The sequence below is a fragment of the Polypterus senegalus genome, chromosome 12 (assembly GCF_016835505.1).
Source record: "Polypterus senegalus isolate Bchr_013 chromosome 12, ASM1683550v1, whole genome shotgun sequence".
Classification (NCBI taxonomy): domain Eukaryota; kingdom Metazoa; phylum Chordata; class Cladistia; order Polypteriformes; family Polypteridae; genus Polypterus; species Polypterus senegalus.
In genome coordinates, this window is record NC_053165.1 from 14,908,307 (window position 1) to 14,927,710 (window position 19,404).

Consider the following 19,404-nt stretch of genomic DNA (forward strand, 5'->3'; position numbering starts at 1 on the left):
AAAACATGATACCGATTTTTCAGGAAAATTATGCAGCAGCTGCATTATGTTGTTATTGTAGAGTCTCTCCCATTGGTTCCGGGCCCAGCTGACACAGTCAGTCCAGTTGTTGGGTTTCCACGTCACCAGACTGTCATACACCTCCTCCAGGACACCGAGAGCCTCAGCACTGCCCTGCTTTAATGGATTCTTAACAAAGCCGGGGTCTCTGCAGCCAGACAAAAATGTGTGGTTAGCATTCATGAACACTTTATGTAACCCCAGCTTAGGATCTAAAAACATTTGCTTTGCATCTGATGCTTTTAAAATATTAACTTTCTCCAAAATGTTTAGTAAAGTATGACCAAAAACTGCATAAAAATGACTAAATCATATAAACCTGTATTTATTTTTTCATTTTATTGACCCTCATTTAACCTTCTTGGCATTACCCCCAAAGCATTCTCAGTCTCAGATATCTGTGTAAAAATGGTTAACCCCGAGTATGTCTTAGGTTAAGCTGTTATGAGCCAGTATACTCCCTAAGCCAGAATAACACTAAGGACCATATTCTGCTGCTGTCTGCTGGATAAAGTAACATATATATCCATCCATTTTCCAACCCGCTGAATCCGAATACCGGGTCACGGGGGTCTGCTGGAGCCAATCCCAGCCAACACAGGGCACAAGGCAGGAACCAATCCTGAGCAGGGTGCCAACCCACTGCAGGACACACACAAACACACCCACACACCAAGCACACACTCATGCCACAAAACATCATGAATAGTTTGTTCTGTGCATTCTGCCACATTATGGTAACTCATCAATATTTATGAGTGGGCGGAGCCTTTAAGCAAAACACACAACAGTGTGTAAGCAAAACTCTGTAAAGCCAGTTTTAGAACAAACTGAACCATTAGTTCAATTCTACTTATAACACAGTTCTATTCTATGAGTGAATGGGGGATCAAAGGCAAAATATGATGTGCAATGAATTTATGAGGTTAGAAGATCCATTTTAATCACAACCTTAACTCTTTTAGGGCTAATTTTTTTTTTTTTTTTTCTTATCTCCCAGGGCTGAATATTTTTCCAAAAACTGACATTTTTTAAAAAAGAACACAAAGCAATTGTGTAAAATATCAAATCAACAAAAAATATTTACTTTTGACAAATGTTACTGTCTTGCATGCACTGTCTTTGCAGCAGCACGTACCTATCACCATGCTGCATAACCTGTCCAAAGCCACCAGGGAACAAAGCACATTTGGACCAATGCTCCCTGATGTTATATCACCAGTTCTGTCCCATCTCTATTTGTAATACCACAACACGCTTCATCTCGTCTTTTGTTGTGGGTTTACAGTTTGAAAAACGAGAATGCGATGCAAACGCAGCCCGTGATTCAAAAAATTTCTCTGCCTACCTGTTTATCTCATCTGACGGTAGCTGAAAAGCCGCATCAGGAGAGAGCAGCCTGAAGTACAGCAGCTGGTGATCTGTCGTGTCCAACAGCGAGCCATGCTGTTGTGTGAAGTCCAGCAGCCAGATCGGCTCTCAACGGATCAATGTCTGTGTATTTATCCCACGCGAACCTTGCTGTAGATGCATCGGCTGCGCGAATCGCTCAACTGGCAGCAGATCTGCTGGCGCGGCATCGGCTGGTGTTTGATCAGCTGATGCCGGCTTCTCACTCTCTTGCTCGATCTCCTGATCACTGTCAATAAAATCCGATTCTGAAAAATCAGAGTCCAACTCTGCATTGTCTGCCAAGTGTTTTCTTTTCTGCACTCACTTCGCTCCCTCATCACATGTCGATGCCATCTTGCCATTGTTTACATTTCGCAACTCACGCACACGCTAGGATTAGTTGCCGAGTCAACGAGTCTAGCATTCCTCCAAGCACAGAGGGAATGCCTGTGACGTGACAGTGAGATTTGTCGCCATTAACAGCTGATTATTGCCCTCTATCCTGGATGTCGACTTTAGTCGACATTCGCCCTCAACCCCTCCTGTCGACAAAAGTCGACATCCGCCCTAAAAGAGTTAATATATGGGGGACATTCAAAAAGTTTTTGCACTTTTATATTTTTGTTGGAAACGGTGAAGGCAGAAGGAGTAGTAATCGGTCATTAAAACGTTGGTATGATGCTGAGAAAATTGCATCATAAAATGAAGGTGATGCCATTTGTTTTTGAAATTCTTAATAAATAGAGTTAAAGAAAAAGCGTGGAAACTTTTTGAACATTCCTAGTAGAAAATGTAAAATCTGCATATTTTGTTACGAATGAGCCGACTCCTTAGCTTTATACTGCTTTAGTTGAATTGAGCCATAGTGATGACAATGTGAATTGGTCATCAGAAGATGGCACGGACAGTTAAACTTCTGTAATATGGCACTCTACGACCGAACAGCATGGGGACTTTGCTTATGTGAAGCTTTACCATGGTGTGAACTGGTGCGTGGCAAAAAGTCAAAATGAATGCAATCACAGAGAAAGACAAGATAGACGTTAACCCCCTGAGCACTGACCACAATGTAGCAACTGTCAATGCTTCTGTCAGGGGGAATGTGGAAGTCACTAAGCCTTGCACTATGCCAGCCTATAATAACAAAATGGGTGATATCCATCGTGCGGATCAGGCAAATGTAATAAGTGCACAAAGAAAGACGTACCTACTGTCCTGATTGTGTTTCAAAACATGTCACACTAAAGGACATATCGGTGCAGCAATGGACACTAAGCAGACCTCTCCTACAGTATTTAGGTTGATGTTTAGGTATTGACATAATAACATTTTTTTCTTGTTTTTGGTTTTGCCTCATTTTTCCTGGAGGTAAACATAAACCTGAGGAGGATACTCCACTTGTAACACAATGTGCAGGTGGTCCTTTTCTATATTAAGGCAGTGCTTATTGCTTATTTTGTGCTTCTTTAATTAATGTTTTTGTCATAAATTCTTTATCCATAAACATTATTATTTTGGACAGCCCTGTTGATGCCAGAGGTTTGACGGTTCCTCTCTCTTACAGTTGTATTTTTCTGTATTTTGAACTTTTAACACATTGAAATGGATTCTCACCTTTCCATGGGGGTTTTGGACACTTGTTCAGATATTTTGGGGCTCAGATCCTAGCTAAGCTAACCAACAGACCTGAGACACCTAATAACACCTTCTTTGACTATGGCCGCCAGGCTTACATGTGGCTGCCTTCAGACTTGGCGTATATGTCTTACCTGCTGTGGCTGTTCATTCAGGTCCTGTTCCACCTCCTGTTCAGGTTAAACTTGCCTCCATCTCAGTTACCTCAGATAACTCCTATCAGTGATGGCCTGATCTATGAAGCAATTTATCTGCCTCTCATTTTTGGGCCTGCAGCCAGAACAGACATAAATGAACTGGCCGATGCATTACAACTAATGACTACTTTCACTTCTGAGGTCCTTCAAGAACTTTTGGCTGAGGCTCTTGCTACAAGAAGTGTGCTGTTGCAAATATTGTGACTGACCAAAGATTTGGAGACACCTTGCTGCCCAATGTGCCAAATGGCACGGGAGGAACTAAACAAAGCTAAAAACCTCAACATCGAATTCTTGGACGATTACAATATTCTCCTTAAGAGAAAGTAAATCGGACTTAGTTACTGTGGGCCTAAAACATTGAGATTCATCAAAATCTCAACATCGAATTTTTGGAAGATTCCAATACTTTCCCTGCAAGAAAGTAAATCGAACTCAGAGAGGCCAAAAATGTTGAGATTCATCAAAATTTGAACGATTCCAATACTTTCTCTATACTTCGCATATAAGAAAGTCAGGGAGGTCTAAAATGTTGAGATTCATCAAAATCTCGACATTGAATTTTTGGATGACTACAATACTTTCCCTATGAGAAAGTAAATCGGACTCAGGGAGGCCTAAAATGTCGAGATTCATCAAAATCTTACAATACTTTCCCTATGAGAAAGTAAATCAGACTCAGGGAGGCCAAAAATGTTGAGATTCATAAAAATCTCAACATCGAATTTTGGAAGATTCTAATACTTTCCCTACAAGAAAGTAAATCGGACTCAGGGCGGCCTAAAATGTCGAGATTCATCAAAATTTGGACGATTCCAATACTTTCCCTATACTTCATATATAAGAAAGTCAGGGAAGTCTAAAATGTCGAGATTCATTAAAATGTCGACATTGAATATTTGGACAATTACAATACTTTCCCTACAAGAAAGTAAATCAGACTCAGGGAGGCCTAAAATGTCGAGATTCATCAAAATTTGGACGATTCCAATACTTTCCCTATACTTCATATATAAGAAAGTCAGGGAGGTCTAAAATGTTGAGATTCATCAAAATCTTACAATACTTTCCCTATGAGAAAGTAAATCAGACTCAGGGAGGCCAAAAACGTTGAGATTCATAAAATCTCAACACATCGAATTTTTGGAAGATTCCAATACTTTCCCTACAAGAAAGTAAATCGGACTCAGGGCGGCCTAAAATGTCGAGATTCATCAAAATTTGGATGATTCCAATACTTTCCCTATACTTCATATATAAGAAAGTCAAGGAGGTCTAAAATGTCGAGATTCATCAAAATCTTACAATACTTTCCCTATGAGAAAGTAAATCAGACTCAGGGAGGCCAAAAACGTTGAGATTCATAAAAATCTCAACATCGAATTTTTGGAAGATTCCAATACTTTCCCTACAAGAAAGTAAATCGGACTCAGGGCGGCCTAAAATGTCGAGATTCATCAAAATTTGGACGATTCCAATACTTTCCCTATACTTCATATATAAGAAAGGCAGGGAAGTCTAAAATGTCAAGATTCATTAAAATGTCGACATTGAATATTTGGACGATTACAATACTTTCCCTACGAGAAAGTCATTCGTACTTAGGGAGGCCTAAAACGCGGAGATTCATCAAAATCTCGACATCGAATTTTTGGACGATTACAATACTTTCACTATACTTTGTATACGAGACAGTAAAAAGTACTTCAGTTATGTTAGAACGAATGTTTTGCTTAGAAAATTTGCAGACTGGCTGGAATTAGTCTGCCTTCGACTCATAAGACCACACAAATGTAGTCTATGGCTGAAAATCGCTGGAATGTGACAGAGCCTTTAGCTCTTGTTAATCAGACTGATTTCAGTATTTGCTCCGAGTTTCACAAAAGATAGGCGTGTTTGACTGGTTTTCACTTAGACACATTTCAGGCTATGTTTCCTCTTCCGACCCGTGATGAATTGACGCTGAGGCCTGGCAATGTAGGCTAGCACGGTGGTAGAGCAGTTAGCACTGTTGCCACAAAGATTTCCCAGAACAGTCCCTTTCGATTTGGAGTTTCCAGGTTTTGTTCTCTAGATGTTCAGTTTCTCCTTCATACGTCTCCGAGGTTATTTATCAACTCCAAACTGGCTCAGGATGAGTGATTGTGTGTGTGTGTGTGTGTGTGATGTTTGCCCAGCAACAGATGGCCACTCTGTCCAGAGCTGTGCCCGGTGCTGCTAGGATGGGCTTTGGCTGCCTGGAATCCTGAAATGGATGGAGGTGTAGATTTTCAAATAACAAAAAAAGGTCGCTCATGGGACAAATCAAAGACATCTGGCATTTCCAAAATATAAGATAATCGACATTTGTTTTTTCTTTTAATACCTGAACGTGTTTGAATTAGTGAAGCTTTACTTTTGGTAACAAGCTCAAAAAGTTGGAATTCTGTCTCTGAAGCTCACGCTGGGTGCTGAGCCAGCTTGGATTTTTTGAACAAACACTTTATAAACAGAAAGACTTTTATTTAAACAGTGCAGGGGAAAGTAAAACGAAATCAGTTTCAGATGTTTACACTCGGGGCCTAAACAGGAAGCAGGCCAGATCTGCCTGTCATCTGGTTAGTAACATATGACTGATCTTCAACCATCCAGCCTTACTGGGCCCAAAGAAAAAAAAATCTCCTTCATCTGCAACAAATTGAATCTTTCTTTGTTGTCTGCGGTCTTCCTCAGGTCTGCACGGACTTCAATTTCAAGCTGTTGAAACCTGGTAGGCTGACATCGACCATCTGCCTGGATATGCAGCAGGTAAACCGAGAGCTGCCGTCTGTCTCTCAGTAAAGTGGAAAAAGCAACAATGAAAGATTTACTGGGCATAAAATGAATGGGGGGTCAGCTATCTCACAGTTCATGAGTCCCGGGTTCAAATCCCAGTTTGGTCACTGTGTGTGTGTGTGTGTGTAGTCTGCATGGAGTATAAACCGTGCCATAAGGCGGTGGAGGTTGTTTGGCGTCTATAGTGCCCAGTGAAATGGCACTGCTGCAGATGAAGCCAACAAACTAAATAAACTGGTTCAATTGTGGGAGTCTGGCTGGACTTACTGGAGGACGTAGGGGGAACAGACTGGTCACTCAGGAACCTGCTTACTGTCCTGCACAATGACTGTCCCCGTAATGAGGTCTCGGCTAAATGGAGGACCACCTTCAGTAACAGCCTGAGACAACTGTGCTGCTCCAAGGAGCGTCGTGTTGGGGTTGTTTCTACCCTCGGCCATCAGGCTCTGTAATGAATCACCCTTCTGCTGAGGTGATCTGTAACGTGTGCTGAATGGCACTGAGCTGGTGTGGCAGACATCTTAACAGACAAAGACGCTACGCGCCAATGAATGACAATCTGTACGGTGAATTGGTAACGAATAAATAGGTGCAGTTTTAATCACTTTACACTTAGTAAATACCGAAGCAATGTTCCATTACATATTGGTCATTCTTGTTATGCACTGTTACAGTAGATTATGATATTTCTTGTTATTTGTGTGTATATTTGAGCCTTTCATGTCTGCTACTATAACACTGCAATTTTCTTCAGGATTAATACAGTCTCTGTCTGTCTGTCTATCTGAAATTTAGTGCCTTGCCATTCCTATCTGTCTATTATGTAGTGTCATCTATCTATCACTTATATAGTGCCTTTCATATCTATCAATCTATTATATAGTGTTTCCTATCTATCTATCTATTGCGATGGATGGCCGGCTTCATATTCCGGCCCTCACCCCCAGGCCGCCGGAAGGAGCTCTACTGACAGCATGGACGGGCCCCGAATTCCAGCAGGGCCTCATGGACTATGTAGTTTTTATGCACAGCCCTCCTGGATACCTTGGGGACCACTGGGAGTCGCTCACGGGAGGCCAGTGGACTCATTTATGCCCTATAACCCGGAAGTGCGTCATAATCCCGGGACAGGAAGAAACGACGTGCTTCCGGGGTGAAGATAAGGACTATTCACCCTTACCTGGAAGGAATAAGGACTTGTGGATTGTTGGGCAGGAATACCTCCGGGTCAGGGGGTATAAAGGGACTGTGGGAGCTCCCAGACGGCGAGCTGTGCTGGGTGGTAGGAGGGCAACGCGCCTGGGAGTGGAGGATTGTGGTTTATTATTATTATTGTTATTGTCTTTGGTTTATGAGTAGTGTGGAGTGGAGAGTGCTTAGTGCACATTATTATAATAAAAAGAATTATTGGAGCACTTTTACCTGGTGTTTGGCGTGGTACCCGAGGGGTCAAGGGAGTAATAGCGCCCCCTACTGCAACGCTATCTATCTATCTATCGCTTTCACATCTGTCTTTTGAACCATCTATTACACACTACTAAAACAAATTAAAAGGAAACTTAATCATCCCAGTCTAACATCAAGTCAATGAAGCTTCAGGGATATCGACCTGTCCATTTAGGAAGCAGAAGTGACTGTGAATCAACTTCACCTGCTTTGGTGCAGAGAAAAGTGACAACAGGTGACCTGGAGAGGCCAACAGCAAGACAACCCCTAAAAAGGGAATGGTGGCCAGACAGTTGCTCTCCTCTTACCCTTCCTGACTGGTTCCTCTCTAGTTTTGTGTTTTACCAGTGTCCTTGTCACTACTTGGTAGCATGAGGCAGTACCAGCAGCCAATTCAGGTTACACAGGTAGTTCAGCTCCTCCAGGATGGCCCACCCATATGTGCTCTCACAAGAGGGTCTCAAGAGCACTGAGGAGATGCCAGAAGATGGGCCGTTACATGAGGAAAGCTGGGGGACACAAGGGCCAGTCAATGGCATCAATGCCTTTGTCATCCAGGAACTGACTACACACTCTGGCCTTAACTTTTTTGAGCAGTAGATTTTGCTTTTCACATCTGTCTGTTATAGAGTATCTTGTATAGCCATCTACCTCCTACCTATGGATCTGTCCATTTGTTATATACTGGCCATCATGTCTGTCTGCTGATGTCATTATTATTTATTTAGTGTCTCTTCTATCTATCTATCTATCTGTCTATTAAATAGTGCATTTGCACATCTATCTATCTATCTATCTCATAGGAATCAGACAATGAGGGAGAAAGTCTAGGCTTGGTAATTTTCCAACCCAGACTAAATCTGAAAGTAGGAACCAAGGGTTTTGCCTGGATTGTGATTTAAGTCTTAAAACTCATATACAACATGGTTCTTAGACTGCCTTTTTTAATTTTAGAAGCATAGCAAAGTTAAGATCTGTTCTTTCACTGGAAAGCTGATGTATGTTTTTATTACAAATCATCTTGATTACTGTAACTCCCTTTTTGCTGGCTTACCTAAAAAGACCATTAATAAACTACAGATTTTTCAAAATGCAGCAGCCAGGACACTGAGAAGAACAAAAAAAAAAAAAACAAAACAGATCAGGTTACACCACTTTTGTACAACCTTCATTGGTTGCCAGTGTCTTTTAGACGAGATTTTAAAGTTCTTTTACTCGGTTCTAAAGCACTTGATGGCCTAACACCATCATGCATTACCGAACTCCTGACTTTATATACTCCCATGAGAACACAGAGATCTGGTAATTCTAAGATTCTTTATATACTCAGAGTTAAAGGAAAATATAGAGGAGAGTCAGCACTTGGCTATTATGCCCCAAAACCTACCAGATGAAATTAGAGAAGCTGAGTCACTTACTACCGTTGAAAGATTATTAAAGACCTATGTTTTACTTTCAAAATTTTAAATGAATCTTTTTCTTTATTTTATTTCTCCCTTTGTTCCATTTATTCTTTACGTTGTATGATTCTTTAGTTTTATATGTTGTGGTTGATTTCTTATTTATTCTGTAAAGCACTTTGAGCTGCATTTCATGTATGAAGTGTGTTATATAAATAAAGTTGTTTGTTGTTATTATTTTATAGAGCACATTTCTTATCTATCTATTATATAGTGCCATTCACATCTATCTATCTATCAATCATATAGTGCCTTTCATATCTATCTATCTAATCCTGCCTACTATACTAAAATTAAAGTCCATCTATCTATCTTATCCTGCCAACGATGCTATCTATCTATCTAATCCTGCCTACTATACTAAAATTAAAGTCCATCTATCTATCTTATCCTGCCAACGATGCTATCTATCTATCTATCTAATCCTGCCTATTATACTAAAATTAAAGTCCATCTATCTATCTTATCCTGCCAGCGATGCTATCTAATCCTGCCTACTATACTAAAATTAAAGTCCATCTATCTATCTATATATCTAATCCTGCCTACTATACTAAAATTAAAGTCCATCTATCTATCTTATCCTGCCAACAATGCTATCTAATCCTGCCTACTATACTAAAATTAAAGTCCATCTATCTATCTTATCCTGCCAACTATGCTATCTATCTATCTATTGCATTTTCCTGTCCATTATATTGTGCCTTTTCTATCTGGGTGTGGATTTTCTTGTGATTATTTCAGCTTTCTTCCCACAACCTAAAGATGTGCAGTTTCTTTTTCTGACCCTCAAGTGTCTAGTGAGTAGCCTGCCCTGCTGTTTTGTGGCGGATGCTCCTTAAGACCCCTAAATGGATTAAGAAGGTTTGACTGATGGGCAAAATGTAAATCTAATGCTAAATATAAACACATAAAGTCCAGAAGAACAATTCAATTCCAAATAAAGCAGAAAACAATTTGCACAATCCCAATAAAAGGTTGTGTTACATTTTTAAAGCCATATTTGGTCAAAGAAGGCAAAAGCAGAATAGGCAGCCTTTACAAAGCATTTCTCAGGGCAAACAGACAGCACCAGGAAAATGTAATAAATGTTGTCATCTTGTGGGACTCCTGCCCAATAAAGTTATCTGGAAGCGTCTGCAGGATAATGTGGGCTAATCCCCCAGATCAGGCTGTACTGCTGTCATTTCTTCAATGTGTTTCATTTCTTCTCCTTTTTTTAATTTTTTGCTGGATGGGGGACTTGCTGTGTTTAATCTTTGTGAGATTTATTAAGTTTGTGAAAACAATTACAACCTGCGCCTCTAATTGTACGCCTGAAATGAATAACAGAGAGACTCGTTATAGATACCCGTTAATCCAGCAGGAAATGGAAGTTTATATAAAACTACATTTTGTTCAGCGCTCAAGGACAGAAAACATTTGTATCTCAATGAGACAAAACAGAAATGATTTGGCTGAGCGTTTGATTTTTTTTTTCAGATGGTTACACTGAATGATCTCTGTAAAGAAAAATAGAATTTGGGCTCTAGGGGACTTGCTATAGTGCAACTTTTAGTCATGTATTACCGATAGATACCGGAAGTCCAAACTGATTATCTGTAAAGTAAACCTGACAGTAAACGGCGGCAAAACCCGATGTGAAGCTAACTCTGGTCTGCTGAATAAATGTAAGGGATATGTCACAAAAAAAAAAAGAGGTCCATACTTAATATCCACCCTGTTATTTACATTTTGAATCAACTTCTACCAATAGGTGGTAACAAGAGCTGGAGCACTGAGTTACAGACAGACAGACAGACAGACAGACAGACAGACAGACAGACAGACAGACAAAAAGATATGAAAAGGCATGGTTAGATAGATAGATAGATAGATAGATAGATAGATAGATAGATAGATAGATAGATAGATATTTTAGTGTAGTAGGCAGGATTAAATAGATAGATAGATAGATAGATAGATAGATAGATAGATAGATAGATAGATAGATAGATAGATAGATAGATAGATATTGGTACCTTTACCCTTAAATGATGTCACAGCTGAAGGACCGCCCTCAGCCTCTATACGGGGTTGGGGGATGGGGTGGACCCAAAATTCCACAGAACCATCAATAGCACAGGAGTAGGTGCCCCTTAATAAGACCCCTTATTACTTTGCAAGATGCTGAAAAATGGAGTTGACGCTTTTGTTTTCAGTCGACTAGATTACTGTAACGCACTCCTCCCAGGACCACCCAAAAAAGACATCAATCAGTTGCGAGTACAGAATACAGCTGCCAGAATCTTAACTAGGAAAAGAAAATCCGAGCACATCACCCCAGTCTTAGCGTCACTACACTGGTTACCCGTGTCATTTAAAATTGACTTCAAAATCCTGCTTATGGTTTACGAAGCCTTCAATAATCTTATATTTCAGAATGCCTCTCACCTTACACTCCAAATCGTAACCTTAGATCTTCAAATGAGCGTCTGCTTGTAATTCTAAGAGTTACATTTAAAAGAAGTGGTGAGACGGCCTTCTGCTGTTATGCGCCTCAAATCTGAAATCCGAGTTTACCGATAGAAATTCGCCAGGCTAATATGGTGGAGGACTTTAAAGAACTGCTAAGAACCCATTACTTTAACATGGCTTTCTCACAGCTTCATTTTAGTGTAACCCTGATATTATGTATATTCTTTTAATTATCTTTCTTTTTTTCATGGCTCCGTACTAAGCTCTACTTTCTCTGCTGATCTCTTTACGGTTTTCTGTGGTGATCTGCGCCACCACCACCAGATCAGGGCACACCGTGCAGTCCCTCCATTGATGGATTGGAGGCCAGAGGCCCAAATGACCATCGTCATCAAGTTCTTCCACGTGAAGCCTGACAACCATGAAGACTGATTGAGATCATTGATGTTAGGTAGAATGCCCAATGGCTCCTGGGAGGTCTCGTGGCCTCAGGACCCCTGCAGATTTTTTTTTTCTTTTTCGCCAGCCATCTGGAGTTTTTTTTTTTGTTTTTTGCTGTCATCCTGGCTATTGGACCTTACTTTATTCTTTGCTAATTAGTATTGCCTTATTGTATTTTTAGATTTTTTTCCTTTTTTCTTTCTTCATCTGTATGAAAACATGCTGTAGAAACAAACACAGTGGTTGTTGTGTTTGTTATTACGCACCTGTGGGCGCAGCAGAAACACCTCAACTTGAATTGTACGAAAACCACAAGTGCCAATATTGGTACATCGCACACTAACCCAGGGCTCTCATGTGATGAAATCACTTAAATCCTGAATTACTGCGGAACGGAGGCCATTACTAATAAGAAAGTCTGAAGGAGCAGTGACTCAAACGTGCCTAGAGCTACACTGATCTTCACTGCCAGCATCAGAATCCACCAAATCATTAAAAAGCTAAACACTGGGAGCTTTACCATCAAAGTATTCTTTACAAGGAACAAAGAGAAATCAGGGGCTTGAAATGGTAAACTTACTGAAAGTATCGAGTGACGTTTTCTGCCGATGTTTTGAAGAGCTGTTCGAAGGTGTCTCTGGCCCACTGAAAAACATAAATGAAGGTCATCTTTTAAGTATATAAGCATAAAAAAAGAGATTATACTGCCACAACGGCATAACAGGTCCATAATCAATTCCAAAGAATCCTACTAACGGAAGAGAAAACGTATACCTAAAACCCCGGGGGTCTTTCCTTTAGGACACCCCCTAGCAGCCCCAGGTGTCCCTGCAGCTCCCAACTACTCTCAAGTCACTTCTAGTCATGACAGCAGGTACCAATGTGCCTGTCACTTACCACACAAGAGGAGACGACTGCTCCATTAATTACCAGAAGGACAAACAAACTGGAATTGCTTTTACTTCACTACTGGCACGCAGACTTGTCTTGCTCAGCTGGAAGAATCCTAACTCTCCCCTTTTAAGTCGGTGGGTAACTGATGTTATATACTATTTGAAATTGGAAAAAATCTAATTCTCACTTAGAGAACAAAACTTTTTCAAAACCTGGCAGGATCTAATCAATAACATTTTAGAATACGTTTTTAAAGCACTGAGGAAGTAGATTCTCCCCCTACTCTTTCTTTTCTTCTCCATTTATCCAGGTTCACGTATTAATTTATCTATTTACTTATTTTTACTAGGTTTAAGTTTTATTCTGCTGCCCATGCTCTCTTTCTCAGGGGTGTGGGTTGATTAGTTTTCAATTCTATTCTTGTAAATTGATCCATTTGTATGGAATGTTGTGTGATTTCAATAAAATCAGTAAAATAAAAAAAAAATAAAAAAATGACCATCCCCTCATCCTCCCCACCATTGACCTTCCATTAGTTTAGCAATCCTGTGTGGAGATGATTTGGCTACACTGGCCAAACCATCCAAATACCCCCATAAACCCCTCAAACAGTCAGTATGTCTTTACGGTGATCAGTTTGTAAGTGGTAAGAGAGATAGAGAGATGGAGAGAGAGAGATAGAGATAGAGATAGAGATAGAGATAGAGAGAGAGAGATAGAAGATAGATAGATAGATAGATAGATAGATAGATAGATAGATAGATAGATAGATATGAAAGGCACTCATGAGACAGAGAGATAGATAGAAAGAGAGAGAGAGAGAGAAGAGATAGAGATAGAGATAGAGATAGAGAGAGAGAGATAGAGAGATAGAGAGAGAGAGAGAGAGATAGATATGAAAGGCACTCATGAGATAGAGAGATAGAGAGATATTTGTCCCCAAGGGGGAATTTTATTAAAGCTCTTTAAATAAATAAATACATAAATAGATAGATTAATACTGTACAAGCGCATGCATGGACACAAACACACCCACCAGAACAAAACATCAAATTTCATTGAAGACAGCATCTGCGGAGCCCACTCGGACGCTGGCGCACTCTCCACGTATGGCCAGCTCCAAGTCTATTATTGCTTCTTGATGCAAAGGGAATTGTCGGCAACCTAACATCAGCTAAACTACAGAACTGATGTTGATGTTTCCCTACCAAAGAGCCTCTTTGTCCGGTCGTTGTTCAGGGAGTGGATGCAGTGGTGGTGCACTGCTACAAGTACTTGGGGGTCCGTGCCATTGACAGGCTGGACTGGTCTCAGAGCACAGAGAAACGATCGAAGAAAGGGCACAGCAGATGTTTGTTCATAGGAGACTGTGATTCTTTAATTTGGGTTGTGGCATCCTTGACATCTTCTGCAAATCTGTGATGGCCATTGTGGTGTGTTGGGCCGGTTGCATTACTTTAAGAAAACCCCCTGAATGAACAAATTAATTTAAAGGTAGGCTCAGTTATAGGACACACTCTGGGCCCCCTGAAGGTAGGAGTGGAGGAGACAACCGTTGTGATCAATGCCGCACGACCCCTCTGTGACACACCGACACTGAGGACTTTCAGCATTAAGTTTGCCAAGAAATGTGTCTGGGGCGATACGCTTTCACAATGCCTCACTGTAACAGTCTCTAGTCTTTTTATCTTTAGCCAAGTAATTCTGGTGAGTATTTGAGGAGGTTGTTGTTGTTTGTTATAATTGTCTATTTATTTACTGAGCTTCTGCTAAAAGTTCAATTTCACATTTGTGACAAATCTGTCTATTATAGTGCCTTTCCTATCTATTTATCTAAACAGTATAAAAGCTTGGGTGATGGTAATTCTCCACCGAGACAGGAGATGGCGCTGTATAATAACATTTTCTCTTCTCCGCCCTCTTCAGAACGGAAGACTGACACCTTTCCACCCCTAATGTCACTTCCACCTCTCACTGACACCGTTCTGTCACTTTCTCCCAGAATGCCTTGAAAGCATGAAGAACCACCATCTTGGACAGTCAATACAGGACAATAGTCCGCGGAAGACTCAGATTTATACATTTACATTTTTTTGAGCCTTTTCAAATATGTGGGATTAGCCACAAGGTGCCCCAAACTTCTAACTTTGCTAGTTTAAAGCATTTATTATTGTGTCTTTCCTATCTATGTATCTTTTATATCATGTCTTTCATATCTATCTGTTGACTGCTGGATGCGGCAGAGTGGTTGCTTTTCAACATGAACCCTGGAGTGCCAGAGGATTGCCACCTGGAAGCACTTCCAGGTCCAGTGGATGCTCTCTGTAGCAGGGCAGCCTGCCGCCAGCAGCTCCTCCTAGTGGCACCCGACTACCTCAACAGGGTTGCCCAGCAAAACTACAACTCCCAAGCGTTCCTGCGGGTGTTCAAACGGCAGTCATATAAAAGGGACGCTGCCACCTGCTGTACTGGTTGAGGAACACAAAGCCGTGGGAGGCAGTTGCCCTCTGGACTTCCCTCACGATAGCCTCCTGTCTGGGAACAATACCACTAACTCACCTGATCGGGATGCCCAACCGTCCATATCAGTCCTTTATCATGGCTTCCTAGCTGGGTAAGGAACCAACCACTGCAATCAGGGTGCCAGTCAACCCGTGCCTTCTGTAACATTTCTTGAAAAGCAGTTAGACGGCGCCGTAATCACATGTGACATTCAGTGACATGTACAAAGCAGGATAATTGGAACAATCTGGATGAGAACAGGCCACTCATCCCAAGATGGGGTTTGCATACTGATGTTAGGGGGATAGCAGAGTTCTTTATTTGTAATAAATATGACAAAATCTCTATAGTCCGGTTTGCACTTTGTCAATCCAGGGTATTGAGTGTTTCTTGATTTAAGAAAGAAATAAATGTAAATAATTTAGTCCAGGGCTCCAACATAATAAAATGTGAAAAAAGGTGACAGGGACAGAGTACTTGCATATCTTATTGGAGCAACAAGGCATGAATGGAGTCCCACCGTCACTTAGTGCTTCCCCTGTTCAAATTCTACACTCTTAGTGATCTGCTCCTGTATATCTGGTGAGAATGAAGAGCAGGACTACTCAGTAATAAGCCGGCAAAATGGCCGATTATTAAAAACTATCCATCCATCCATTATCCAACCCGCGATATCTTAACTACAGGGTCACAGGGGGGCTGCTGGAGCCAATCCCAGCCAACACAGGGCATAATAAGGCAGGAAACAAACCCCGGGCAGGGTGCCAGCCCACCGCAGTATTAAAAACTATACTTTCTCAAAACCATATAAATCTGAGGGTCACACTGAAGACTATCTGAAATGAAAATGAGAAACGTCTGTTATTAAGGAAACTGGAAAAAAAAAAATTCCATTTACTTCTCATGCCTCTTGGAATAAACTGATCTTCACTCCAGACGTTGCCAAAAATATGACAAGACACCAACCACAGCTTGATGAGAAAAGATAATAAAAGAGAGAAAAGTAGAAGGCCTTCCAGGGAGTGGAGAGGAAGGAGATAGAGGAGCAAAACAGTGCCAAACAAAATGTTTGGAGCCGTTAATTAAAAAAATAATAACAATAATATAAAAAACAGCCTTGCGTAGGATCCAGAGCAACATTTTCCACATCCACTACCTTTCCTGACCTGGCGTCTCTCCCTCTCGGGCCTCCAAATGCTGTAGTGGCCTTCAGCCATCAGGGCGCTTGTTCTTCTTGCTGTCCTTCAGATTGTAATGGGTGCTGAAAACACAAATCCTGACCCATCTGTTCGGACCACTGTCTAATGATGTTCCTTTATTACACTGTATAGGATTATCTTTTTCTTCATATTGTAGCAGTGCTACTATTAGTTAAAACTGCATCTCCCAGCAGTCCCTGCAGAGGCTCTGACTGGTCTTCTGTCTGGGGTGCAGGGGCTGTTGGGGTCAAAGGTGGTCAGAGTGGTGGGGTCTAAAGAGAGAGGAGTGTTTTTATTTTGTATTTTGTGTTCTGTGTACCTGTCTGGCTGCCTTCTGTTGATTAACCGTACTTAGTTGTTGTGTCCTGGATTGTTTCATTGTTGGGGTCTGGATTGTCTTCTGTCTACGTGTGTGCTGAGGACTGATAGCGGATTCATGGTCTTCCAGCAAGAAAAGGAGCGCTCCTGAACCGTCCACCCATCTTCACCTTTACAGTGTCTACCGGTAGGACTGTCTATTCATTCCCTTTCAGCGTACAGATCTCGGAATTACTATCTTCATCATTTCATTACATCCAATGCTGTTTTCCATGGACTTTGCTGTGGGGGGTTGTTTGTGTTTAAGTGTTTAATGTAATATCGCCGTAGGGGTACGGGGTGGTATGGTTTTCATTCATTTCATTTAATTTCATTATCTATTATATATATTTCTCTTCTGGTTCGTCCTCCTTCCTCTTCAAAATCGGTCCCCCCCACATGCAGCCCACACGGCATTTCTCGATTCCTATCCGTCCTCTTCCAAACCCTTCCCCACGCTGCCTGCGGCCTCCCATACACCTCCACGCTGCTTTTCTCGACTCCTATTCCTCCTTCGGACTACCACATTCCCCGCTCCTCTCTCATGACCCCATTGGTATCACGTCACTGCCCGATATCTAGCCTGACCGCGTGAACTTTCACTTCGGCCATGTGTGCGCCTGGGAGTCTTTTCCGCAGCCTGCTACAGGAAGGTACTCTCTCGTCCATCGGCATTGGTTTTGCTCCTTGCTATTTTCGATATACTGGGACGCTTGTTTCCTAAGCCTTTGTTATAAAATGAACGACAATATCTTCTCTGTCGACGGGTTTTTGTACAACGACATCTGTATTAAGGGGTCCGGCAACTGCCTGTTCCTATCCGTGGGTTATTTCTTGACACAAACGGTTGACGAAGGCAATGCACTCTCAGTGCGACACAGGGTAGTAGATTTCGTTGCATCACATTGGGACAGATTTGGAGACGTTCTTCCTGTTGTTCTTTCCAACGCAAGTCGAGTTATCACAACAAGTCACGAGTACTACCGATCCATGGCAACATCTACAGTTTATGGTGGTGAAGCTGAAATTCAAGCTCTTTCCGAGATTCTCCATGCTACCATTGTCATTTACTTCAAACACGACCCCAACATCCCGCCTTGCATTACATTTGCAAAGATTTGCGTTAATCTACAACAACCAGCCTTCAGCCACGGTCAGTTGTATGTGGTTTTTTCTATGGTTAGATCTTTCGACTCATTATCTGTCATCTCCAGCAGAACACCTATTCACAACTGCGTCTTTCAAGAAGTATTTCGTTCTTCTTGATTTCTAAATTCTTTTCTCACTGTTTTCCCGTTCCTATTCGTACACCGCGGTATGCTACGGCGGGCGTCGGCTATATTCTTTAATTGGTGTTTGATCCCAGTGTGCATTATTTTGTCTCTGTTTGTGAGTATGTGCCGGTCGGGCCAAGGCTGGGAGCATCCCTGGAATCTCCTCCATAAAAATAAATAAATCACCGTCTTCTTGACGGTGTTAATCTTAGTGGCACCGGACCGCTACAATATCAAGGAAGACATCCAATCTGTTTTCCAAGCCCACATAGTAGAACTGACAGTTGTTGAGAGGGAGAATGTGACCCACTTCCTGGTCCAGTGGATCCACCAGCAGCTCCTTCTAGTGGCACCCGAGGACCTCAACAGGGTTGCCCAGCAAAAATACAACTCCCATGCAGCCCTGCAAACGGCAGTCATACATGAGGGATGCTGCCACCTGGTGTACTGGGGGATCACAAAGCTGTGGGAGGCAGTCACCCTCTGTCCTTCCCTCATAATGGCCTTCCGGACCAGGAACGGTACCACTAACCCGTCTGATCGGGATGCCCAGCTGTCCATATCCTTTCTTTATTATGGCTTCCTAGCGGGGTAAGGACCCAGCCACTGGAGCCAGGGTGCCAGTCACCCCATGCCTTCTATGACACATGACATTGCTTGAAAAGCAATATGCACAAACACACATCTGCACTTACTCACACTTGGCCAATTTATGCCAGCGTCAGTTCCTGCCTTGCACTCAGTGCTCCTGGGATGGGCTTCTTGCCCTGCAACCCTAAATTGCATCAAGGAAATTCTAAAAATGGATGAACGGATGGATGGGCTACTCTGCACGCCTTTGCCATTATGGCAGAGAATGAAGAACCCAGAGAAAAAGGAACAGATATTAGGAGACTAGCTGGCTGACTGACTGACCATTATGTTGGTCACTAGCTGAAATACCCAGCTTTGCCCGGGAGGAAAATAAAGTGTTTTTTTTTTTTTATTATTGTTTGGGAAAAATATAATTAAAAAAAAACACAACTTTGAAAATAAAAATAAATTAACAAACATAATGAAGACTCACTAATGTGCTTGTCTTGCGGTCTTGTATGTATGTTACCATCCAGTTGACACTTGGAACTGGCCAACTCTATTTAATTTGAAGAGCAACAGGCGGGCATGTGGTGGCGCTTACACATAAAGAATGCTGGCAGTCACCTCCAGTTCGCCCTCTGGTGGTCGTTCCAAGGTTCATCTGGATGATCACATGCATACAGGACTGCAAGATCACCCC

The 19,404-nt window shown here is 41.7% G+C and overlaps 1 protein-coding gene across 5 annotated transcripts in view; it reads right to left on the reverse strand.

Moving 5' to 3' along the window:
• Positions 1-19,404, reverse strand: part of uba7 (ubiquitin-like modifier activating enzyme 7) — a 289,490-nt gene that overhangs the window by 217,385 nt on the left and 52,701 nt on the right. For all 5 annotated transcript variants that reach the window (XM_039770998.1, XM_039771000.1, XM_039770997.1 and 2 more), the window contains exons 16-17: positions 12,483-12,547; positions 13-208 (exon numbers count right to left, since the gene is read on the reverse strand). In XM_039770998.1, the coding sequence (XP_039626932.1) occupies positions 13-208; positions 12,483-12,547 (261 nt within the window). The remainder of the gene's footprint in view (positions 1-12; positions 209-12,482; positions 12,548-19,404) is intronic.